At 39.9% G+C, this 18354-nt stretch overlaps 1 protein-coding gene across 6 annotated transcripts in view; it reads right to left on the bottom strand.

Annotated features, from left to right (window-relative positions):
• Positions 1-16548, bottom strand: part of XPO1 (exportin 1) — a 45245-nt gene extending 28697 nt beyond the window's left edge. For 2 of the 6 annotated variants that reach the window (XM_021087488.1, XM_013996110.2), the window contains exons 1-3: positions 6374-6475; positions 5170-5233; positions 2766-2838 (exon numbers count right to left, since the gene is read on the bottom strand). Coding sequence is in view for 2 of the 6 variants with exons in the window: in XM_021087484.1 (XP_020943143.1) it covers positions 2766-2838; positions 6374-6475; positions 12316-12441 (301 nt within the window). In the remaining 4 variants the exon portion in view is untranslated. Of the gene's footprint in view, positions 1-2765; positions 2839-5169; positions 6476-12315; positions 12448-15734 lie in introns of those variants that run through there. The other 4 variants (XM_021087485.1, XM_021087484.1, XM_021087486.1 and 1 more) reach the window with 4 other exon arrangements.

Here is an 18354-nt window from a genome sequence, read left to right as displayed (position 1 = left end):
TCACACTTTTCCCTCCATGTAATGATTTCACTGACAGTGGCAACTATACATCCATGACAGTAACTTCAGGTACTTTTAGAAAAGGTTATATCCCACACAATCTTACCACTGGCACTGATGGGAAATAAAGGGGGAAAGCTGATTCTGATAGATGTTTTTTCGAAGTACCTCACCAACACAGAATAGGAATGCATAAATGAAACAGAATTCTCTTAACTTGGGCAGAATAATCACTACCACTCCCCACCCGTTTTTTTCCAAATAAGATGACAAGCCTTTAAGAAATTAAACTCTTATGCTCTCTGGAATATGTGCATATTTGATACTTACATAGAAACATATGGAAGCTTTTAACTTATGATAAAAACCAAAACATGTCACCCTCATTCATATAGAAAGCAAACCATGTCAAGTCCTCAGGGAGAACTTTAGCCTCTAGTTTTTTCAGTAACAAATATCACCATGACTTTGGTAAGCTACTATAATTTTAAACTATTTAATTTTATAGCTAGAAAATATCTTGGGAGGATCTAATCTAGCACAATCCTTATGTGATAAGCAGCAGATGTCTAGGTGTTAAAGGGTTACTAAAGTAAAAAAGTATTGAAGTAAAAAAATTAAATACTTTTTTTGCTGGTATAAGCCATAGCCACTGTTAAATGAAGCTCAAACCACAACTATAAAATAGCAGTAGTAGGAGTTCCCATCGTGGCTCAGGGACAATGAATCTGACTAGTATCCATGACAACACGGGTTCAATCCCTGGCCTCACTCAGTGGGTTAAGGATCCAGTGTTGCCGTGAGCCGTGGGGCAGGTCGCAGACACGGCTCAGATCTGGAGTTGCTGTGGTGTAGGCCAGCGCCTACAGGTCTGATTCGACCCCTAGCCTAGGAACCTTCCTATGCTTCGGGTTCAGCCCTAAAAAGACAAACAAACAAACAAACAAAAACAAAAACAAAGAAAAACAACCTACAGTAGTAAAGGAACCAGGACTGCACATAAGGTCCCTAAAAAGTAATGAAGCACAGGATTTCCCACTGTGGCACGACGGGATGGGCAGTGTCTTGGAAGTTCCCACCCTGGCCCAGCACAGTGGGTAAAGGATCTGGCACTGCCACAGCTGCAGCTTATGTCTCCACTGTGGCTTGGATCTGATCCCTGGCCTGGAGCTCCATATGCCATGGGGAGGCCAAAAATAAAAAAATAATGAAGTATACAGGATCTACTGGGGCCACAGAATCCAAGTGTACTAACTAATTTCTTATAAGGTCACAAATCTAAAATGGTTTCAAGCCAAACCAAACCAAAACATTTAAAGAATGTTTTGGGGAGAACTATTTCTTTCTCTACTATCATTCCTTTTTTTTTTTTTTTCTCTCCTGTCTTTTTTTTTGCTATTTCTTGGGCCGCTCCCGCGGGATGTGGAGATTCCCAGGCTAGGGGTCCAATCGGAGCTGCAGCCACCGGCCTACACCAGAGCCACAGCAACGCAGGATCCAAGCCGCGTCTGCAACCTACACCACAGCTCATGGCAGTGCCGGATCCTTAACCCACTGAGCAAGAGCAGGAACCGAACCCGCAACCTCATGGTTCCTAGTCAGATTCGTTAACCACTGCACCACGACAGGAACTCCTCTACTATCATTCTTAATCCATAGTTTATAGGGTATGAAGGATATCGCCATTAAAATTTATTCCATTCACCTCTAAACATGCTAGAAAGACGTCAAGTCATACTGAGTAAACTGAAATCACTATCCCACCCTAAAGATGACATGAGAAAGCAGGTGAAAGCAACTTCCTAAAGAGCAACAGCCAAAGAAAGGGGATATTAATAGAAGAAAATGACACCAAACGCAGTACAACCCACATTATCAAGTCTAGATTTGTATTTCAAAGATTAAACAAGTAATATAAAAGACGAGTTCTGGTTGTGGATCAGCAATAACGAACCCGACTAGTACCCATGAGGATGAGGGTTCAATCCCCAGGCTTGCTCAGTGGGTTAAGGATCCAGAGTTGCCGTGAGTTGTGGTATAGGTCGAAGATGCAGCTCAGATCTGGCGTTGCTGTGGTGCAGGCCGGTCAGCAGCTGCAGTTCCTATTGAACTCCTAGCCTGGGAACTTCCATATGCCACAAATGCGGCCCTAAAAAGACCAGAAAGTGTTCCAAGACCCTAAACTTGCTTCAAGTTTCTTAAATCACGACTACTTTTATAGAGACTGTACCAAGGGTAAAGTTAAAATATTACCAGGCATCACCACATCCTCATTTTTTGATCTTTCCTTATTTTAGAAGTCAATCTCTTATAAGGTATGCACAGAATTTCAAAAAGTAAAAAGCCTTGTGATTTTTAAAACTTGGTTTTTCCTCTGCTGTTATATTTATATATTATCCTATGTATTACAATACTAATTACTTGCTATTGCATGATGAATTTAAAATGATGCATAAGAGGCACATATTCAAATTTCATTCCCTTTAAACATGGTCCAGATTAACTATGAGTTGGTACAAATTTCTCACCACACATTACTTACTTTACTAAGTTTAACCAGCTTTCCCCAAAAAGATAACCTTTCTTTCCCTTGCCCCCTGAATTTAAACAGAACCTGCCTTGCCACATGATGAAAGAGGTAATCCATTAGCAGATAATAAACTAGAAAAGATTCAATGGATTCCTCCTGTCCAACACTCAACTATAACAAAAATGCCCAGAATAATACAATCCTGAATTTATAACTCTTTAAAACATTCTCCTACCTTCGCATTGGTTCCTCGGAAGAATCTTCCACCTTGTTTTTATCACATTTTCCAAAATTTGTAGTCCATAATACTGAAAATTGGAGAATAGAAGCATGTGAATATATTGCTATAAGACAGGCAACTTTTAGGATTCACAAATGGACAGACATTCACACATTTACATCTAAAATTTCAAAAACATTATGCTACCAAGTTTAATTACATATATTAAACAAGGATCTATTCACCCATAAACTGAGTTTTCATGCATTTTCCTCATTTTATTGTTTACTACTCTAACGTCCTGCTGTTTAGACATGCTCACACCAGGAGGAAAAACCAAATAAAAAGCCCTTTAGCAGCCAAATGGGCTTAGTCTGTAGAAGGAAAAGTAGCATAGCAGCCAGATATGAATTCACAGCATAAATGACTGCTTATATAGGCTCACGAACTTAACACGACCAGGCTCCTAAGAATTAGCAGCTTGGATGCTCTCAAGCTTCCTACCATCTTCTAGGAGTTGTAAGCTCTTGGCCAAGTATTAAAGTATTATCACAAATAACTTTCTATAGAAAGTGTTTACAAACATCACTGGTGTGTTACTTAAGGAGCAGCAAGACAGCCCAAGGGTTTAATTTTAAATTTTAACCCCACCCTTACAGTTGCTATTTCTACTAATTTAAAGATAAACTTTTGTGCACAGTCAAAATAATACACAAATGCATGTTGCAATCTGTATCTACCTTTCAGGTATTCCTTCCAAATATAAAAATGGTATCTAAAAATGTAAGTTAATAAATACAAATACCACTTTCAAGCCATTTTGTCCCTCCTGTTGATTACTCACTCTAAATAGTCAATCACATGTATAACAATTTATAAGGTTACAGGAGTCATTATCCAAAATTATTATCATGACCAATTAGTGTGGATAGACAGGAGGAAGAAAAGGATCAAAATTGTTGTGGTATGTTTTCAACTGGTTGAAATAGGGAAGATTCAGCAACAATACCTGAAAGGTAAATTCATCCATATATAGACATATAACCTCAGATTGCAAGTTTTGGCTGAGAATAAGAGTTCATCTTTAAAATGGTTAGTCATCACACAATAAAATAGGAGCATTAGTATTTCAACCAAAGGGATCATGTGAATGCACACTTTATCCAAAGCACAATATAGACTGTCCCAAACTACATTGTGCTCAAATAGTAAATGTTTTTGCTGTTTTCTTTCATTTTTAAGATTTCATACTTTAGGAAAAATTTGCCATTTCAACCAAAATCCTACATTCCTTAAAGACTTCAAAAACAAAAACAAGGCCAAAGCAAAACTCTGAAATTACAAATTATAAATTTGATGCCATTTAAGTTTCATAATCAGCAGTAAATGGTGAAGCTTTCTATCCTGTTCATTTATATCTCTTTATAGGTCTAGGTCTCAGAAAAATATAAATGAACCAAAAAGGTTTCTCATTGACTAAGATTCTAAATTAACTTTAAAAAACATACTACCCTAAACTTGCTTTAATTTTATAAGTATGAAATCAGTGTCAGAATTTTTTAGTGAGTCAAAACAATGCATTCTTACTACACAGAATATATATCCTCTTACTAATTCTCAACAAATTAAAAAGATCTTAAAAAAACCTAAGAAACAAAACCCAACACAAAACATACCAATTAAGAAGTAACAATCTTAATAACTTCACCAATATATTTTAGCCAATGTATTTTTCAGCTTACCTTTTTAAATTGAAGGATATTCCCCCCTTTAGTGTCGCATTCATTTATTTACTTCTTCCTTTATGCCTGATACTTTCTTACCTAAATTACCTATTTACTAACCTCTAGTCCTTTCTCCAACTGTAAAACAAGTAGCACAAGCTTGCTGAAGATACAATTCATATTTTCCTCTTTCTGCCAACAGGGCTGAGGCAGGACGCCCAATGAAAGCTTTTCACAAGTTAGTTCAAAGGAATACATAGATCACAACCACAATACCCTAAGACCCAATTTCTCCTAGACATTAAGACTTATCACATGAAGAGAATTCACATTTCTTGGAGGAGTACTTTGATTAAAAAATCTGAAATGACAGCCAAATCTGAGAGCCAATGATAAGTAACTACTTTGGAAATATACTACTTTTGGAAATCCAAACACCATCCTGAAGTACTACATTTCTGCTTTACATTACAGGACTTGAGAAATCCACTGCTGAGTTATGAAGATGAGGGACAGATAACAGCAAAGACTAAATGAAAAAATAAATGCATGAAATGATCCCTATGGTAGAAATTTCTACTGAGCCCTTAGAAATACTTATTTTATGCATTGAATTCCCAGTTCCCCTCCCACCGCCCATGAAACAAAAACAATTGATGAACAGAATTCAGTTAAAGGGAATCAAAAGGGTAGACCTTGTGGAGGCCTGCCGTCAAAGCCTAGCTGTGTCAGTTGCACAGGAAGACACCCCTTTTCTTCCTATTACAAGCAATCAACATAATGGAACATTATGATTAATATCAGGTAGTGTTAACATCTTTAAAGAAAAAAAAAATGATTGCATAAAAGCCAAATGTCATAGTGCATAAATTTAGCACCAAATCATTTGTAATTTATGTAAATTGAAGAATTCTTTACCTGTTGCTTTCTTTCTGTTCCTCTAATCATCTCATTTTTCACAAGACAAATTTGAGTTTTTAAAAATACTGTTGATAAATCAACTTAAACATTAGTAATGTCTGTCAGTATAAAAAGCAAAATTTACCAGGCAAGCAAACAGGCAAACACTGTTATGTTACTTAAGGTTAGCACTTTGAGGAAGTTCCGGACTGTATTTTTGCCCTAAAATTTATAAGATGTCAAAACTAATTAATATTTTAAAACTGTTAATTAACACAGTCTGATTTCAGAAACAGAGGTGAACATGGCTATTTTCTGTTTTAACACAATGTATACCAAGTGGAAACCTTGTGTGTAATTTAAACAGAATGCCATGCACGGTATTTTATTACTTCAAGGCAGTTTAAAGTGTGAATCATTAAGCCTAAACAGTCAAAACACATTTTGATCAACCCTTCTGTTCAAACTTAAGAAGAAAAAAGGACCCAAATGATAACATTTTCAATTGCAAATAAAAACTGAGTGCTGTCCCATTAAAAGCATTGGTACCATTGAGTAGGGTTTTACGCTGCCCACACATCTTGGTTTTGGAGATACCTAACCTGTATTATATTGATTACTTGCCCAAAATAATGCCTCTGATGTTGTTTCATCTCTGAGTAACATTCAGAATTTATGCTTAGATCTGTACACATATTCTTTAAAAAAAAAAAAAAAGCCAAAAAAAAAAAAAAAAAAAAAAAGCAAGCCCCAAATTTAAAAAAACAACAACAAAAAAAGCCACCTTGCATACTAGTCCCAATTATAAAACTTCATTCATAATTCTTAGGACTATTTGCAAGAATTAATTCTATGTTTAAAAATAAATTTTGAAATAAGTTAACATTAGTAAGTGATTTGAGATAACAAATGCTAATACTAAAAATGAGATACCTTCCTCAAAGTTCATGACTGGAAGAAAAGAAGAAATAATGGATTTTAAAACCACCACTTGCTTACTTTCGTGTTCATATTCTGTGAAAATTCCAAAATTGTGTCGACTCTTGTCCATGCATCAGGATGCTCCTTTAAATGTGTCAGTACTTCTTGAGCCATTCTTTGCTAAAATATTATACAAAAAGAATTTTAAGCTTACTTGTTATTTTGAATGGTATTGAATAAGGCACAAATCCTAATAGGACAGACAGCCTATCAACTTCCAGACAGCCTATCAACTTTTTAAACTTCAGTTAAAAATGGGACTATTCCTTTGAAACAGAAAAGTTTATTTTCCTAATTTGCTTTATTTGGTATCCTCAAAACTGAAATTAAATTTAATCAATTCTAACAAAGATCTACTCCTTTACCGACATAAAGGTAAAGAGTTCTCAGCACATTCAACCAAAAGCAACATATAAAAATTCACATCAACTTAAAAACCTTTGAACCTTCAATTTACTGCAAACACATTTTTGCCTCTGAAAATTCTCTTATTTCCATATATTAAGTCATAGCCTATTTTGGAAATTTTTTTTTGCTTTTGTATTTCTAAAATGCAAACCCAGAAATAGTTAAACCTATGAAAACATCATCTAGAATTAACAAATGTTAAGGTTTTTTAAAAAGATTTTTATTTATTATAGTTGATCTACAGTGTTCTGTCAATTTCTGCTGTAAAGCAAAGTGACCCAGTCATACATATATATAATTTTTTCTTACATTACCCTCCATCATGTTCCATCACAAGTGACTAGATATAGTTCCCTAACAAATGTTTAAGGAGTTCCCGTCATTGGTCAGTGGTTAACGAATCTGACTAGCAACCATGAGGTTGTGGGTTCGATCCCTGGCCTTGCTCAGTGGATTAAGGATCCAGCATTGCTGTGAGCTGTGGTGTAGGTTGCAGATGCGGCTCGGATCCTGCATTGATGTGCCTCTGACGAAGACCTCTAGCCTGGGAACCTCCATATGCTGCGGGAGTGGCCCTAGAAAAGGCAAAAAAAAAAAAAAAAAAAGAATTCTTTTCCTCTGACAACAGATAGACTATCACATTCATGATTTTTTCCTATCAACCAGCAATACACTATTTACTGTTTAGATGAAAAATTTGACAAATATACACCCACTAATTTAGGTAGTGGTTCTGTACCCTGACAATAACACCAGAAACATTGTGGAACTTGAAAGAAAAATCAGATGCCTGGGTTCTATCCTAAAGGTCTGGTATTAGAGCTAGTGTCTTGAAATACAACCACACATTTTAAATTTGATTTCATTAAGGTCTGATAGCTTCAAAGGGTTGTAATTGTGTTATATAATAACCAGAAAAAATACAAGAAATAGAGATGAGTTATCCAGGGCCAAAGCCCATTTTAGCGGTATTTTGATTCTCTTCCTGAGAATATTTAAATAGATATTAATTTCTAACTAGATAGAGACATGTAAAACAGTAACGAATAGTAAGATATATCAAAGATACATTCCTAGTGTTATCTGGTCAAGATACAACCTCATCTGATTTTTCTGAAGTGATGAGCATTCTACACATAAAATACTTCCCACACTATCACTATTCATTTCCATCTCTGCATAAATCATGTTCCTTTTAAGTCATCCTTCTTGTTGTAATTTTACTCTATAAAGTTGTAACTTCTAGTATTTGCACTTTAGTGTCTTTAATGGTCCTAATACCACTGTCCTCACATAATATATTCTTTTACTAACTTAAAACTCCAGGAAGGGTTCAAAAAGACGCAAAAGGAAAGAGAAAGAAAATCTGGCATCTCCCTGTGTTACTAATTGAAGGGTGAAACTATCTAAGTTGCTAAGCAATAGATAAAAGAGTTCAAGACACTTAACATAGTATTGGAGAAAACAACCAACTCTTCCATATCCTTCCCCCCCCCGCACCCCCAGCAGCCTAGTTGGCTAAAAACAGAAACATGTTTTTAACAGAAGGTAGTCCTAATATTACAGTGCTAAGTTTCCTACTATACTACCATCTAGGCAGAATTTCTATTTACAGATTAAACCCTTCTAATAATTTCATTCCTTCCAAAGTTATACAACCCTTTTAAGAGGCTATATACAGGTGAGTTTGAAATTTTAATTAGCATAATTTCCAGTTGCTATTTCTTTCTAGTTACATATTTTATGATAAACCAAAAACAACCAAAAGACCCCTCACCAAACCGTATTTTAAAACTATGAATCTGTATCACATATGCTAAATCTTCTTCATTATACTTTCAAAAGTACCCTTTAAACAGAATGTCTAAGTATCAGGCACCAGTAACAGTCACTTTACAAAACCTCATCCATCACTAATCCTCCAGTATCTTGCAAGGTAGGTAACACTTTGTAGATGAGATTCTAGAGGAATGACTACAAAATATCCTAGAATAAAATTAAGACATTTAACACTAAAAGAATGTTTTCCACTACAGCCTTCTACTTTTTATTCAAAATAAAAAAGTGGTATATAAGAAACATACTAAACAAGGAAGTTTAAAGATATGACTTTTAGAAAAGGGTTTAACTGACTTTAAACTCTAAGCCTATCTCCTAATATCAGCTTACTGATTATCCAACTGATTTGTCCCATGAAAGATCTAACTACACATAAATTTCTTACTTTTGGGAAAGTTAATTTTGCCTTTATAAATGGAAAATATTTGCAAACACTTTTCTAAATCTATTCATATTAAAAAGTCAAATTTAAAACAAATCATTACATCTTAACACTGAAACATTACTACAAGTAGTACTGCAACATATTCTTTATGATAATTACTACTGCTACTTCAGTTATAAGCCTAGAAGAACACTGTTTAATCATCATACTTTCAGATGTTGTGAACCAGAAATAAGATTAAACAGCAGTGGTAGCTTAATGATGTGATAAAAATTAAATGTCCATCTTCCTAATGTTTTACAGACTTGTTCTTCTAGTAAGTCAAAGTTGAGCCCTTACTTCATGCATTTCAACCTTACTTTCATACTTTTTTCCCAAAGCAGCTGCTTTCTATACATCAATGTTGGGATGAAATGAGGCTTAAAGCCCCATGTTGATGTAGAGTCATCAGGAAACAACTACATGATATGTATAGTAAATTCCAGATTAACTTTTCCAGGAATGCTTTTGGAGACAAGAATACTGGTCAAAAGCCCCTAGGAGTATAAACTGCACTAACGAACAAGCTTACAAAACCACTTTAATTTTTTTTCACTCATACAACTTTCATAGTCTTCTTCCTTTAAAATTTTCTTTATTGGAGTTCCTGTCATGGCTCAGTGGAAACAATCTGACTAGCATCCATGAGGACGCAGGTCGATCCATGATCTTGTTCAGTGGGTTAAGGACCCTGCATTGCTATGAGCTGTGGTGTAGGCCAGCAGCCACAGCTCGGTTAGACCCCTAGCCCGGGAACCTCCATACGCAACAGGTGATGGCCCTAAAAAAACAAAACCCCCAAAACTCTTTATTATAGTGAAATTTATTACAGGGAATAGAAATAATTACGCACTTGTTAATATTTATACATCATTTTTTTGGACTATTATAAAAGATACTGCTACATCCACCTTTCAAAGGTTTCTAAAAAGTATGAAGGCAGAGTTGCCAAATGTGGTGCAACGGGATTGGAGGCATATTGTAAGCACTGGAATGCAGGTTCGATCCCCAGCCCAGCACAGTAGGCTAAGGATCTGGCATTGCCACAGCTGCTTATGCCGAGACTAAGGCTCAGATCTCATCCCTGGCTGGGGAAATCCCTATGCCAAGGGCCAAACCAAAAAAGTATGAAGGCACTCAGGGTTTAATTATGTAAATTTAAATTAGAATCTTGAAGATATAATTTCATATACACTAGCTGAACATTATCACATACCTTTTTAGCAATAAAACTAACAGATATTTGTCACATCACCTTAAAAGGTTTTAATTCAAAAACAAAAGCTTTTTTTTGTCTTTTTGCCTTTTCTAAGGCCGCACCCACAGCATTCCAGGCTAGGGGTCTAATCAGAACCGTAGGTGCCAGCCTAAAGCCACAACTACAGCAACTTGGAATCCGAGCCACCTCTGCAACCTACACTACAGCTCAGGGCAACGCCGGATCCTTACCCCACTGAGCAAGGTCAGGGATCGAACCCATAACTTCATGGTTCCTAGTCAGATTTGTTAACCACTGAGCCACAACAGTAACTCCTCAAAAACAAAAACTTTTACTCTTTTAAAACTACATTAGGTCCACAGATTGAAGTTTCAAGATTGCCCAGTTTCACGTAACATAAAATTTTAAACTTAACAAACATTCCTGTCTCTTCTACCCCCCCACCTTTTTGGTCTTTTTGCCTTTTCTAGGGCCACACCCATAGCACATGGAGGTTCCCAGGATAGAGGTCTAATCAGAGCTGTAGCCGCCAGCCTACGCTACATCCCCAGCCAACACCAGATCAGAGCCTCATCTTCAACCTAAACCACAGCTCACAGCAACACCGGGATCCTCAATCCGCTAAGCAAGGCTAGAGATCGAACCCGTGTCCTCATGGATGCTAGTCAGATTCATTTCCACTGAGCCATGATGGGAATTCCTCGACTGTCTTTCCATTGATAAATAAGTTTCAAACTGATTTTGAAATATTAAACATCAAATATTTAATTTAAACTTATCAAAACATACATCACCTGTAAGCTAATTCCTTACTTTAACAGTTCCACCTTCAGAGTTCCTGTTCTGGCGCAGTGGAAACAAATCCAACTAGGAACCATGAGGCTGCGTGTTCGATTCCAGGCCTCACTCTGTGGGTTATGGATCCGGCATTGCCATGAGCTGTGGTGGAGGTCACAGACACGGCTTGGATCCTGAGTTGCTGTTGCTATGGCTGTGGCGTAGGCCAGCGGCGACAGCTCTGATTAGACCAACCCCTAGCCTGGGACCCTCCATATGCCACAGGTGTGGCCCTCAAAAGACAAAAAACACAAAACAAAACACAGTTCCACCTCTGCAAGTGCTAAAATACAAATAACTGTATAAATGCTTCATATCAGATTTTTTTTTTTTTTTTTTTTTTTTGCTTTTTGGGGGCCGAACCCTCGGCATATGGAAGTTCGCAAGCCAGGGGTCTAATCGGAGCTACAGCTGCTGGCCTACGCCACAGCAACTCAGGGTTTGAGCTCATCTGCAATCTAAACCACAGCTCCTGGCAATGCCAGATCCTTAACCCACTGAGCAAGGCCAGGGATCAAACCTGAGTCCTCATGGACACTAGTCGGGGTTTGCTACCACTGAGCCACAACAGAAAAATCCCTGGATTTTTTTTGTCTTTTTCTAGGGCCACACCTGTGGCCTATGGAGGTTCCCAGGCTGGGAGTTGAATTGAATCTGTAGCTGCCAGCCTACACCTCAGCCATAGCAACGCCAGATCCAAGCCTCGTCTGCGACCTGCACCACACACAGCTCACAGCAATGCCAGATCCTTAACCCACTGAGCAGGCCAGGGATCAAACCCCCAACCTCATGGTTCCTGGTCGGATTTGTTAACCACTGAGCCACAAGGGCAACTCCCAGAAAATCCCTGGATTTTTAAAGTAACTTTTATCTGTGAAGTACTTCCGCAATTTAAATGTTTCAAAATGCAATCATATTAGCTTCAAATATATGAAGTACATATAGTAATTTCAAATATATTAAATACAACCTTTAATATCTAAAAAAACATTTAGTACATTGGACTATATCTTTTATTAAAAGGAATAAAGGTTTCTAAAGGACAACCAATATTCCAAAACATCCCACTCTAAACCATTTCAAAATATAATACAATTTTTTTCTCCAGACCACCTCTCACAATACAGAATTCCAATTTAATACAAACTACAGAATACTTTCTATTAAAGGCAGTAATTTAAAATTTTTATTTTAAACATTGTTACACTTCAATGTTTTGATCAGCTACTTTACCTGGGCTCCTTCTCCATGGTATAAGCAATTCACCACATTGTCTAAAAGGTTGATATCCAGTTTTTGGCTGAAATCAAGCAGCTGGCGAGCTGCATGGTCTGCTAACATTGTCATAATTGCTGGCATAGATTACTGAAAATAAAGAAAAAAAATTTAAAGTGCCTGAGAAATTCTGGTATTATCAAAGAATTTCTACTCAAGTTATTTTACTTCAACTATGTTCTTATAAATATTTTAATGAGTATTTTACAGATTTTACCTAACAACTGAGATAGTAAAAGCAAATAAATGCTGAAGTTACTTAGGTACTCCATAACTGCATTAGTCATTAGGATCCACTTTATTTTTAAACCCCAGAAAAAATTCTACTGTTCTTTACACTGATATGTATACACAAAGTTACCCTAACCCATTTAAAAAATAATTAAAGAATTCATGGCCCTAAAAACTGATACAACTCAGTCTTGATCTCAAATTTTTATACAGATGAAGCTCAAATGGCTGTTTCCCCCCCTTCCTAAGTAGGGTCTTCTATTTCAATAAAAGCTCGCTTTCCCTCATTTCATGTTACCTTTATTTTTAAGATACGAAAATTACATGTGGGTGGTATAAAAGTTTTCCTATATATAGAAGAAATATAGTAAGTACCCTTAACCTCTGCAAAATTCAAGTTTCTGCCCTCAATTAAACCATCTATATTTGTTTCTTTTATCTTTGAATGAATTTGAAGATTAAAATTAAAGTGTACAAACTCCTTGACTATATACAGTCTTAAAAAAACCTTTTTGGTAATACATCAAACAAAACATTTTTTAAATTTCCAGGTATTCACTGGCAAAGCATATGGCTGTAAAAGCTTGCCAACTGTTTCCCAAACAAAAACAAACTTTATCATAAGAGAAAAATGAACTTCTTCACCTCAAATAATGTACTGGCCAAAACCTACTGGGGTTCATATGCAATGTTACCCTTTTAAGAGGACGCAACTCTAATGTGCTGGCACACTTTCACATTTTTGTTGCCCAGTATTATAAAAATCTTTCCTTTTACTTTTTCTTCAAAGCCAGAGCCACTTATGTCTGATTGGCTATATCAGTACTCCTCAACGTTTTTTGGGTCAAGATGCCTCACAATCAGAGGAACAGGATAGCTCTTGCCAAATTAAAAAATTTGAAAACTTTTCATACAACTGCAGATGATTCAGGACACCCTGAAAGCCACGCCTCAGGTTAAGTACCCTTGGTTTACTGTACTTAGATCCAACAAGGTCAGATGGTCATCTCTACTTCTCCCCCACTTAACCTTTCCAGATCAGGAAATGAGTGGTTAATTTGATTACCTTATGTTTGGACAAACTAGCTTGATAGGAAAAGGGCACTATTTCTTGGCTATTTTACTACGGTTTAAAAATATTCTTAAAAATGGCAGTAATTTCAACTCGAATGTCTTAATGATAATGTCAGTTACGACAAAGTAAAAGTCGGAAAGATCAATCAGATAAAATATAAGATATAATGTAAAAATTGAGAAATTAAGAGTTTAAGGACTTTCATTCAAGTTTTTTGATCCATTGACAACAAAACTGATGAGATTTCAAAAATTTCTACCAGCAGTTACTACCTAACATAATCTTTGACCTAAATATTAATACAAAAAAGGAAATATATATTTCACAAATTAAAGCGTTAAATCTCTCCCCTTCAAGTGTCATGTAATTTTAAAGGATCAGAACAATCTTAAAAATTGAGCCTGAAAAGCAATGTCCACGAAGAATCAAGATCTACATATCAAATGTTCTATGGGGGGGAGTTAATTAAAAACTGAACGAACTTTTCTCCTATTTAGTCCTATCATAATGTAATAGCCAAAACAAAAAATAAAGTAACTATAAAAAGTTTCATTTTCAAGTACATTGTCTTTACAGAGTTCAAGACAAATCCTGTGAAAAAGCAGGTTTAGAATAGAAGCTTCTGTTAAATACAGCAGGGTATGCCACCCTTAGAACTAGCGCCTATCTTCGAAATGACCTACCTAGTCTTAAACTGTACGTAGTACAGAAATGGCGGCTTTCTGGTCAATGCCAAGCACATTTAGTCTCCCAAATTAAATAGCTTCCAAAACATTCTTTCCACCAACAGCAGTGTCCAACGCGCTTAAGATACACAATCAAGCAGATAGCAAAACAGCCAAAGCGGGAGGTGAAAGAAACCACAAAAGCTTTCTCCGTTCCTTGGGACACTCAATGCTAAATTCCACTCACTGCACAGCAAATACAAGGTACTGTCCAGCCATGTGGTGACTCTACAAGTGACTACCAAAATACCTTCACAGCCACTTCAAACTGGCAGCTACACACTGCCAGCTCCCATCCAAAAGCCAAAAAATCATAACCGTTGCTTAATGATAACTACATAGTAGGTCAAAAAACAAGTCGCTACAAGGAGAAAGACTGCTACTTTAGGTGTGTGGGCAATTGCCTGCTTCATTCAGTAGAAACACACCTCACTAAGGCCCGCCCTCCCCTCTCTTCCCACCCGAACCGATCCGCAGCACTTCTAACTATAGCATACTGGAGCACGCACTCACCCCGCCCATACTCGGAGGAGGCATTTAGACCAGGCGCCTGAAGTTCACCGCCCCATTCTCAATGCAGCATGGCCTCTGCGTGATCAGAGGTCCGTGCTGGGCAGATCTTTAATGCTTCCTCTAGTACACCGCTTCCTTCCACCCACCCCAAACTCAGACATCGGAATGAAGCAGAATCAGGATATTGTCCACTGTACAGCGCCAGCAGTAAACGTTTTGATCACTTAACACACTCAAGTCCGTGAAAGCAAAACTACAGCATGGAACCTCACCTGCAGATTCCCCCCCCCCAAAAAAACCAAATAACCTTCCCTACTTTTAATCCTACTTTGCAAAAACCCAAAGATTCTGAGTTTCCCTGCAGGAGGAGCAGGCATCAGCCCCTCCCTCCCGCGATCCCAAGCTCTCCACCGAGGGGCCACGTGATGCAGGCGGACGTTTCAATGCTGCTGCACTAAATATTTCTGGAAACTTCCACTCCTAATAATTTCCTGAGATGTTCCTGAAATCACCCTAACTTCTCCCCGGCCCCTTGGGCTGGGGAAGCCCTTCCACTCCCGCGCCGGGCCCCACTTCACTATCACGCTCCTTGCCTTCCTCCACCGCTACCCGCACACGCGAATGACCCAAGCAAGCGCTCCCCTCCCGCGGCCGCCTCCCCGCCTCCATCCCCCAGCGGCAGAAGCGGCTCCATTCAATCGCAGGCTGTGCTGTGGGCCCGCCGCCGCCTCCCCGGCTCGTCTCCCGCGGCCGCCGCCGCGCCCCACACCAGCCTCCTCCCGCCCGGCCGCGCCGCCGCCCGACCCTCGGCCCCGAAGACACAGTCGACTTACCCAGAGATTGAACCAACTGCTTCTTCCTTCCTTGTCGGGGGATTAGGGCGAGGGAAGATGGGGAGGGGGGGAAGAGGGGAGGAAATCAAGGTGGGTTTCACAGTTTCCCCACCTTAAAAAAAGAAATTAAAAAAAAAACGAAGGCGATAAGGGCAAAAAAAAAAAAAAAAGCTCAATATTTACTATCTCAGGGACACCTCCCCCCGACACACACACCCACCCTCCCCCCCAAAAAAAGAAGGGGAATTAATATGTGGAATAAATGCTCCCGCCTGGCTGGGGCGTGAGGGAAGGGGGAGGGGAACCGGGTCAGGTCCCAAAGATTCAGCCCCAGGGGGACCCTCCAGCCACAGGCGGCAGCAGGAGCGGCAGGAGTAGGGGGTGTAGAGTCCACACGGTCGGGGGACGCTCTGCTGCCAGTTACAGTCCGACTCCCCCCTACCAAAATACGGCTCCCTCTCTCACGCGGCTCCGGTGCTGGGCCCCCCCCACCCAGGCTCGCCTAAACTTTCCCCCCTTCTCTTGCTCCTCAGCGACTGGTGGTTCCCCCCTCCCCCTCTGGGTGGTTGCACGGACTGCAGCAGCAAAGACTGGAACAGGCACCGCCGCCGGGGCTGTAGCTACTGTTGCTCTTGCTGATGCTGTAGCTCCCGCTGCTCCTGCCGCGGCCGCTGCAGCCGCTTCTCCCCCTCCTCCTAGTGCCTCAAACTCGGAACCGGTTGAAACCGGTTCAGACTGGGAGATTCCATCTCGGTTGAGTTTTCAGCCCATGGCGCCGCGGAGCGTTTGGAACCTGGGCCTCCGCCCCCAGTCCGCTTGCCCATTGGCCGCTTCCAGCCATAGCCGCGCCATCAGCCTACCTCCTATTGGTCATATCGCCCATCAATCTCTGCTCTAGGCTCCACACGAGCCCGCCGCTTCGGCCCCCGCCTCTTTCCAGCAGCGATTTGCCCGCAGAGTGGGGGAAGGGAAGTGGGGCGGGTCGCAAAGGAGCGAGGAGGGGGGGTGGAAGAGGAGAAGGTGGGACGAAGAGCTAAGCAGAGCAGAGTAGAGAGCGAAGAGAAGCCGCGCGGAAGATTGGTTCGAGAGGTCTGTCAATCAAATATAGCCCGCCCTCAACTTCCCGTCCTCCTCCCTCCGCTCCCCCTCCCAGGGCTTAGCCCGCAGGCCCGGCCTTTCCGGCCCGTTCATTGGCTGGGCGCCTTTGGTGACGAAGCGGGTGGGGCGCAGCTCGTGAGCTGGTGGAGGCGCGAGTTTAAGCGCGGCGCGCGGCCGCCTGCGTCCGCTCGGCTACTCCCGGACTCGCGTTGGTCGGCCCCCGCCGGCTCCCGCCTAGCTGCAGGGCCTTAACCCGCAGTGGTCGGGACCTGTCCCCCACCCATCGGATGGGGGCTGTGCAAAAACTAGGGCACACCCAGTTTTTTTTTAATCGGAGAGGGGCGGGGTGGAAAAAAGGAGCGAAAACAACACAACGGAGGCCAGTCGTAGGCCCCAGACCGGGTTTGGGGCCGAGATGTTGAGAGGTTGGGGTGAGGTATGGGGCACGCTCCCTTGGCGCCTCTTACTCCTCTCCGAGACGTGGGAAAGTTACCTAAGTAGTTCTTGGGCAAGTCTCCTTCAAATTTTAACTCGCCGTCTCCCCAGGTTGGAATTTGGCTGCTTCAACAACCAATTCTTCCTAAAAATTAAGACACTGTAATCCCTGTAATTGGTTTAACATCCTGTGCTTTTTGCTGGGTAAGCTTGAGTGCCAGCTGCCCTTGATCTTCCTTTACCTTCGCTTTTTCCTTTCGGGTAGTTACCCTTCACAAATTTCATCATCACCAAGTAGTATTTTCTATGAAAGTCACACGCACGTGGCCCTTCACATGGTTGTCTCTCTTGTCCGCAAGTGCCCTCCAAGTAAGCTTTACTGATTGTTCTTTGCTGAAGAAACAGCAAGCAGCCCACCAACATTTAGTAGGCCCATTGTGCCACCAAGAGGTTGATAAATGGTTTATTAAATCACAGTTTTCTTCAGCAAATTCTCACTTACAGTGGACAAAGGCTAATACCCAAACACTGCTTAAGAGTAACTCTCTCACCCTCCAATAGGTTTGCCAAAATGATGTTGGATTACTTTGAGACCTAAGATTTTTTATTCATTGCTTAGCTTGAATGGTATCAAACCAAACTGTATTATGTATGTGACGAATACACTGATCATCTGGAATACTTACATCCTATTACAGGACTGTCCTGTTTTTTAAAAAGTTTTTCCTCCACATTTTCAGCTCTTGCACCAGGCCACTGATTTTTTTAGATGCCAGAACAATGAATAAAAATCGACTGGTTTGTAAGACCTGGCTTTGCTGAGAATGTGACCTTGGGCAAGTCTCTTGACCTCTTTGGGCCTCAGTTTCCTTTTCACTCATTAATGAGACTCATATCATCCATGCCTGTCTCATCTGTATAGAGATCAAATGGGTGTGAAAGAGCAGTGTGGCCCATAAAGCACTAAATAGTCCCAGTTTTCTGTCCTCTTCTTTAGCTCTTCTCGTCTTTAAGTCATATCCCCTAGGAGATCATATCTCTCTGGACCATAGTTAATCAGATGTAAACATTTAGCCCATTATTTTTG

The sequence above is a fragment of the Sus scrofa genome, chromosome 3 (genome assembly GCF_000003025.6).
Source record: "Sus scrofa isolate TJ Tabasco breed Duroc chromosome 3, Sscrofa11.1, whole genome shotgun sequence".
Classification (NCBI taxonomy): Eukaryota; Metazoa; Chordata; class Mammalia; order Artiodactyla; family Suidae; genus Sus; species Sus scrofa.
This window is presented reverse-complemented; position numbering and strand designations above follow the sequence as displayed.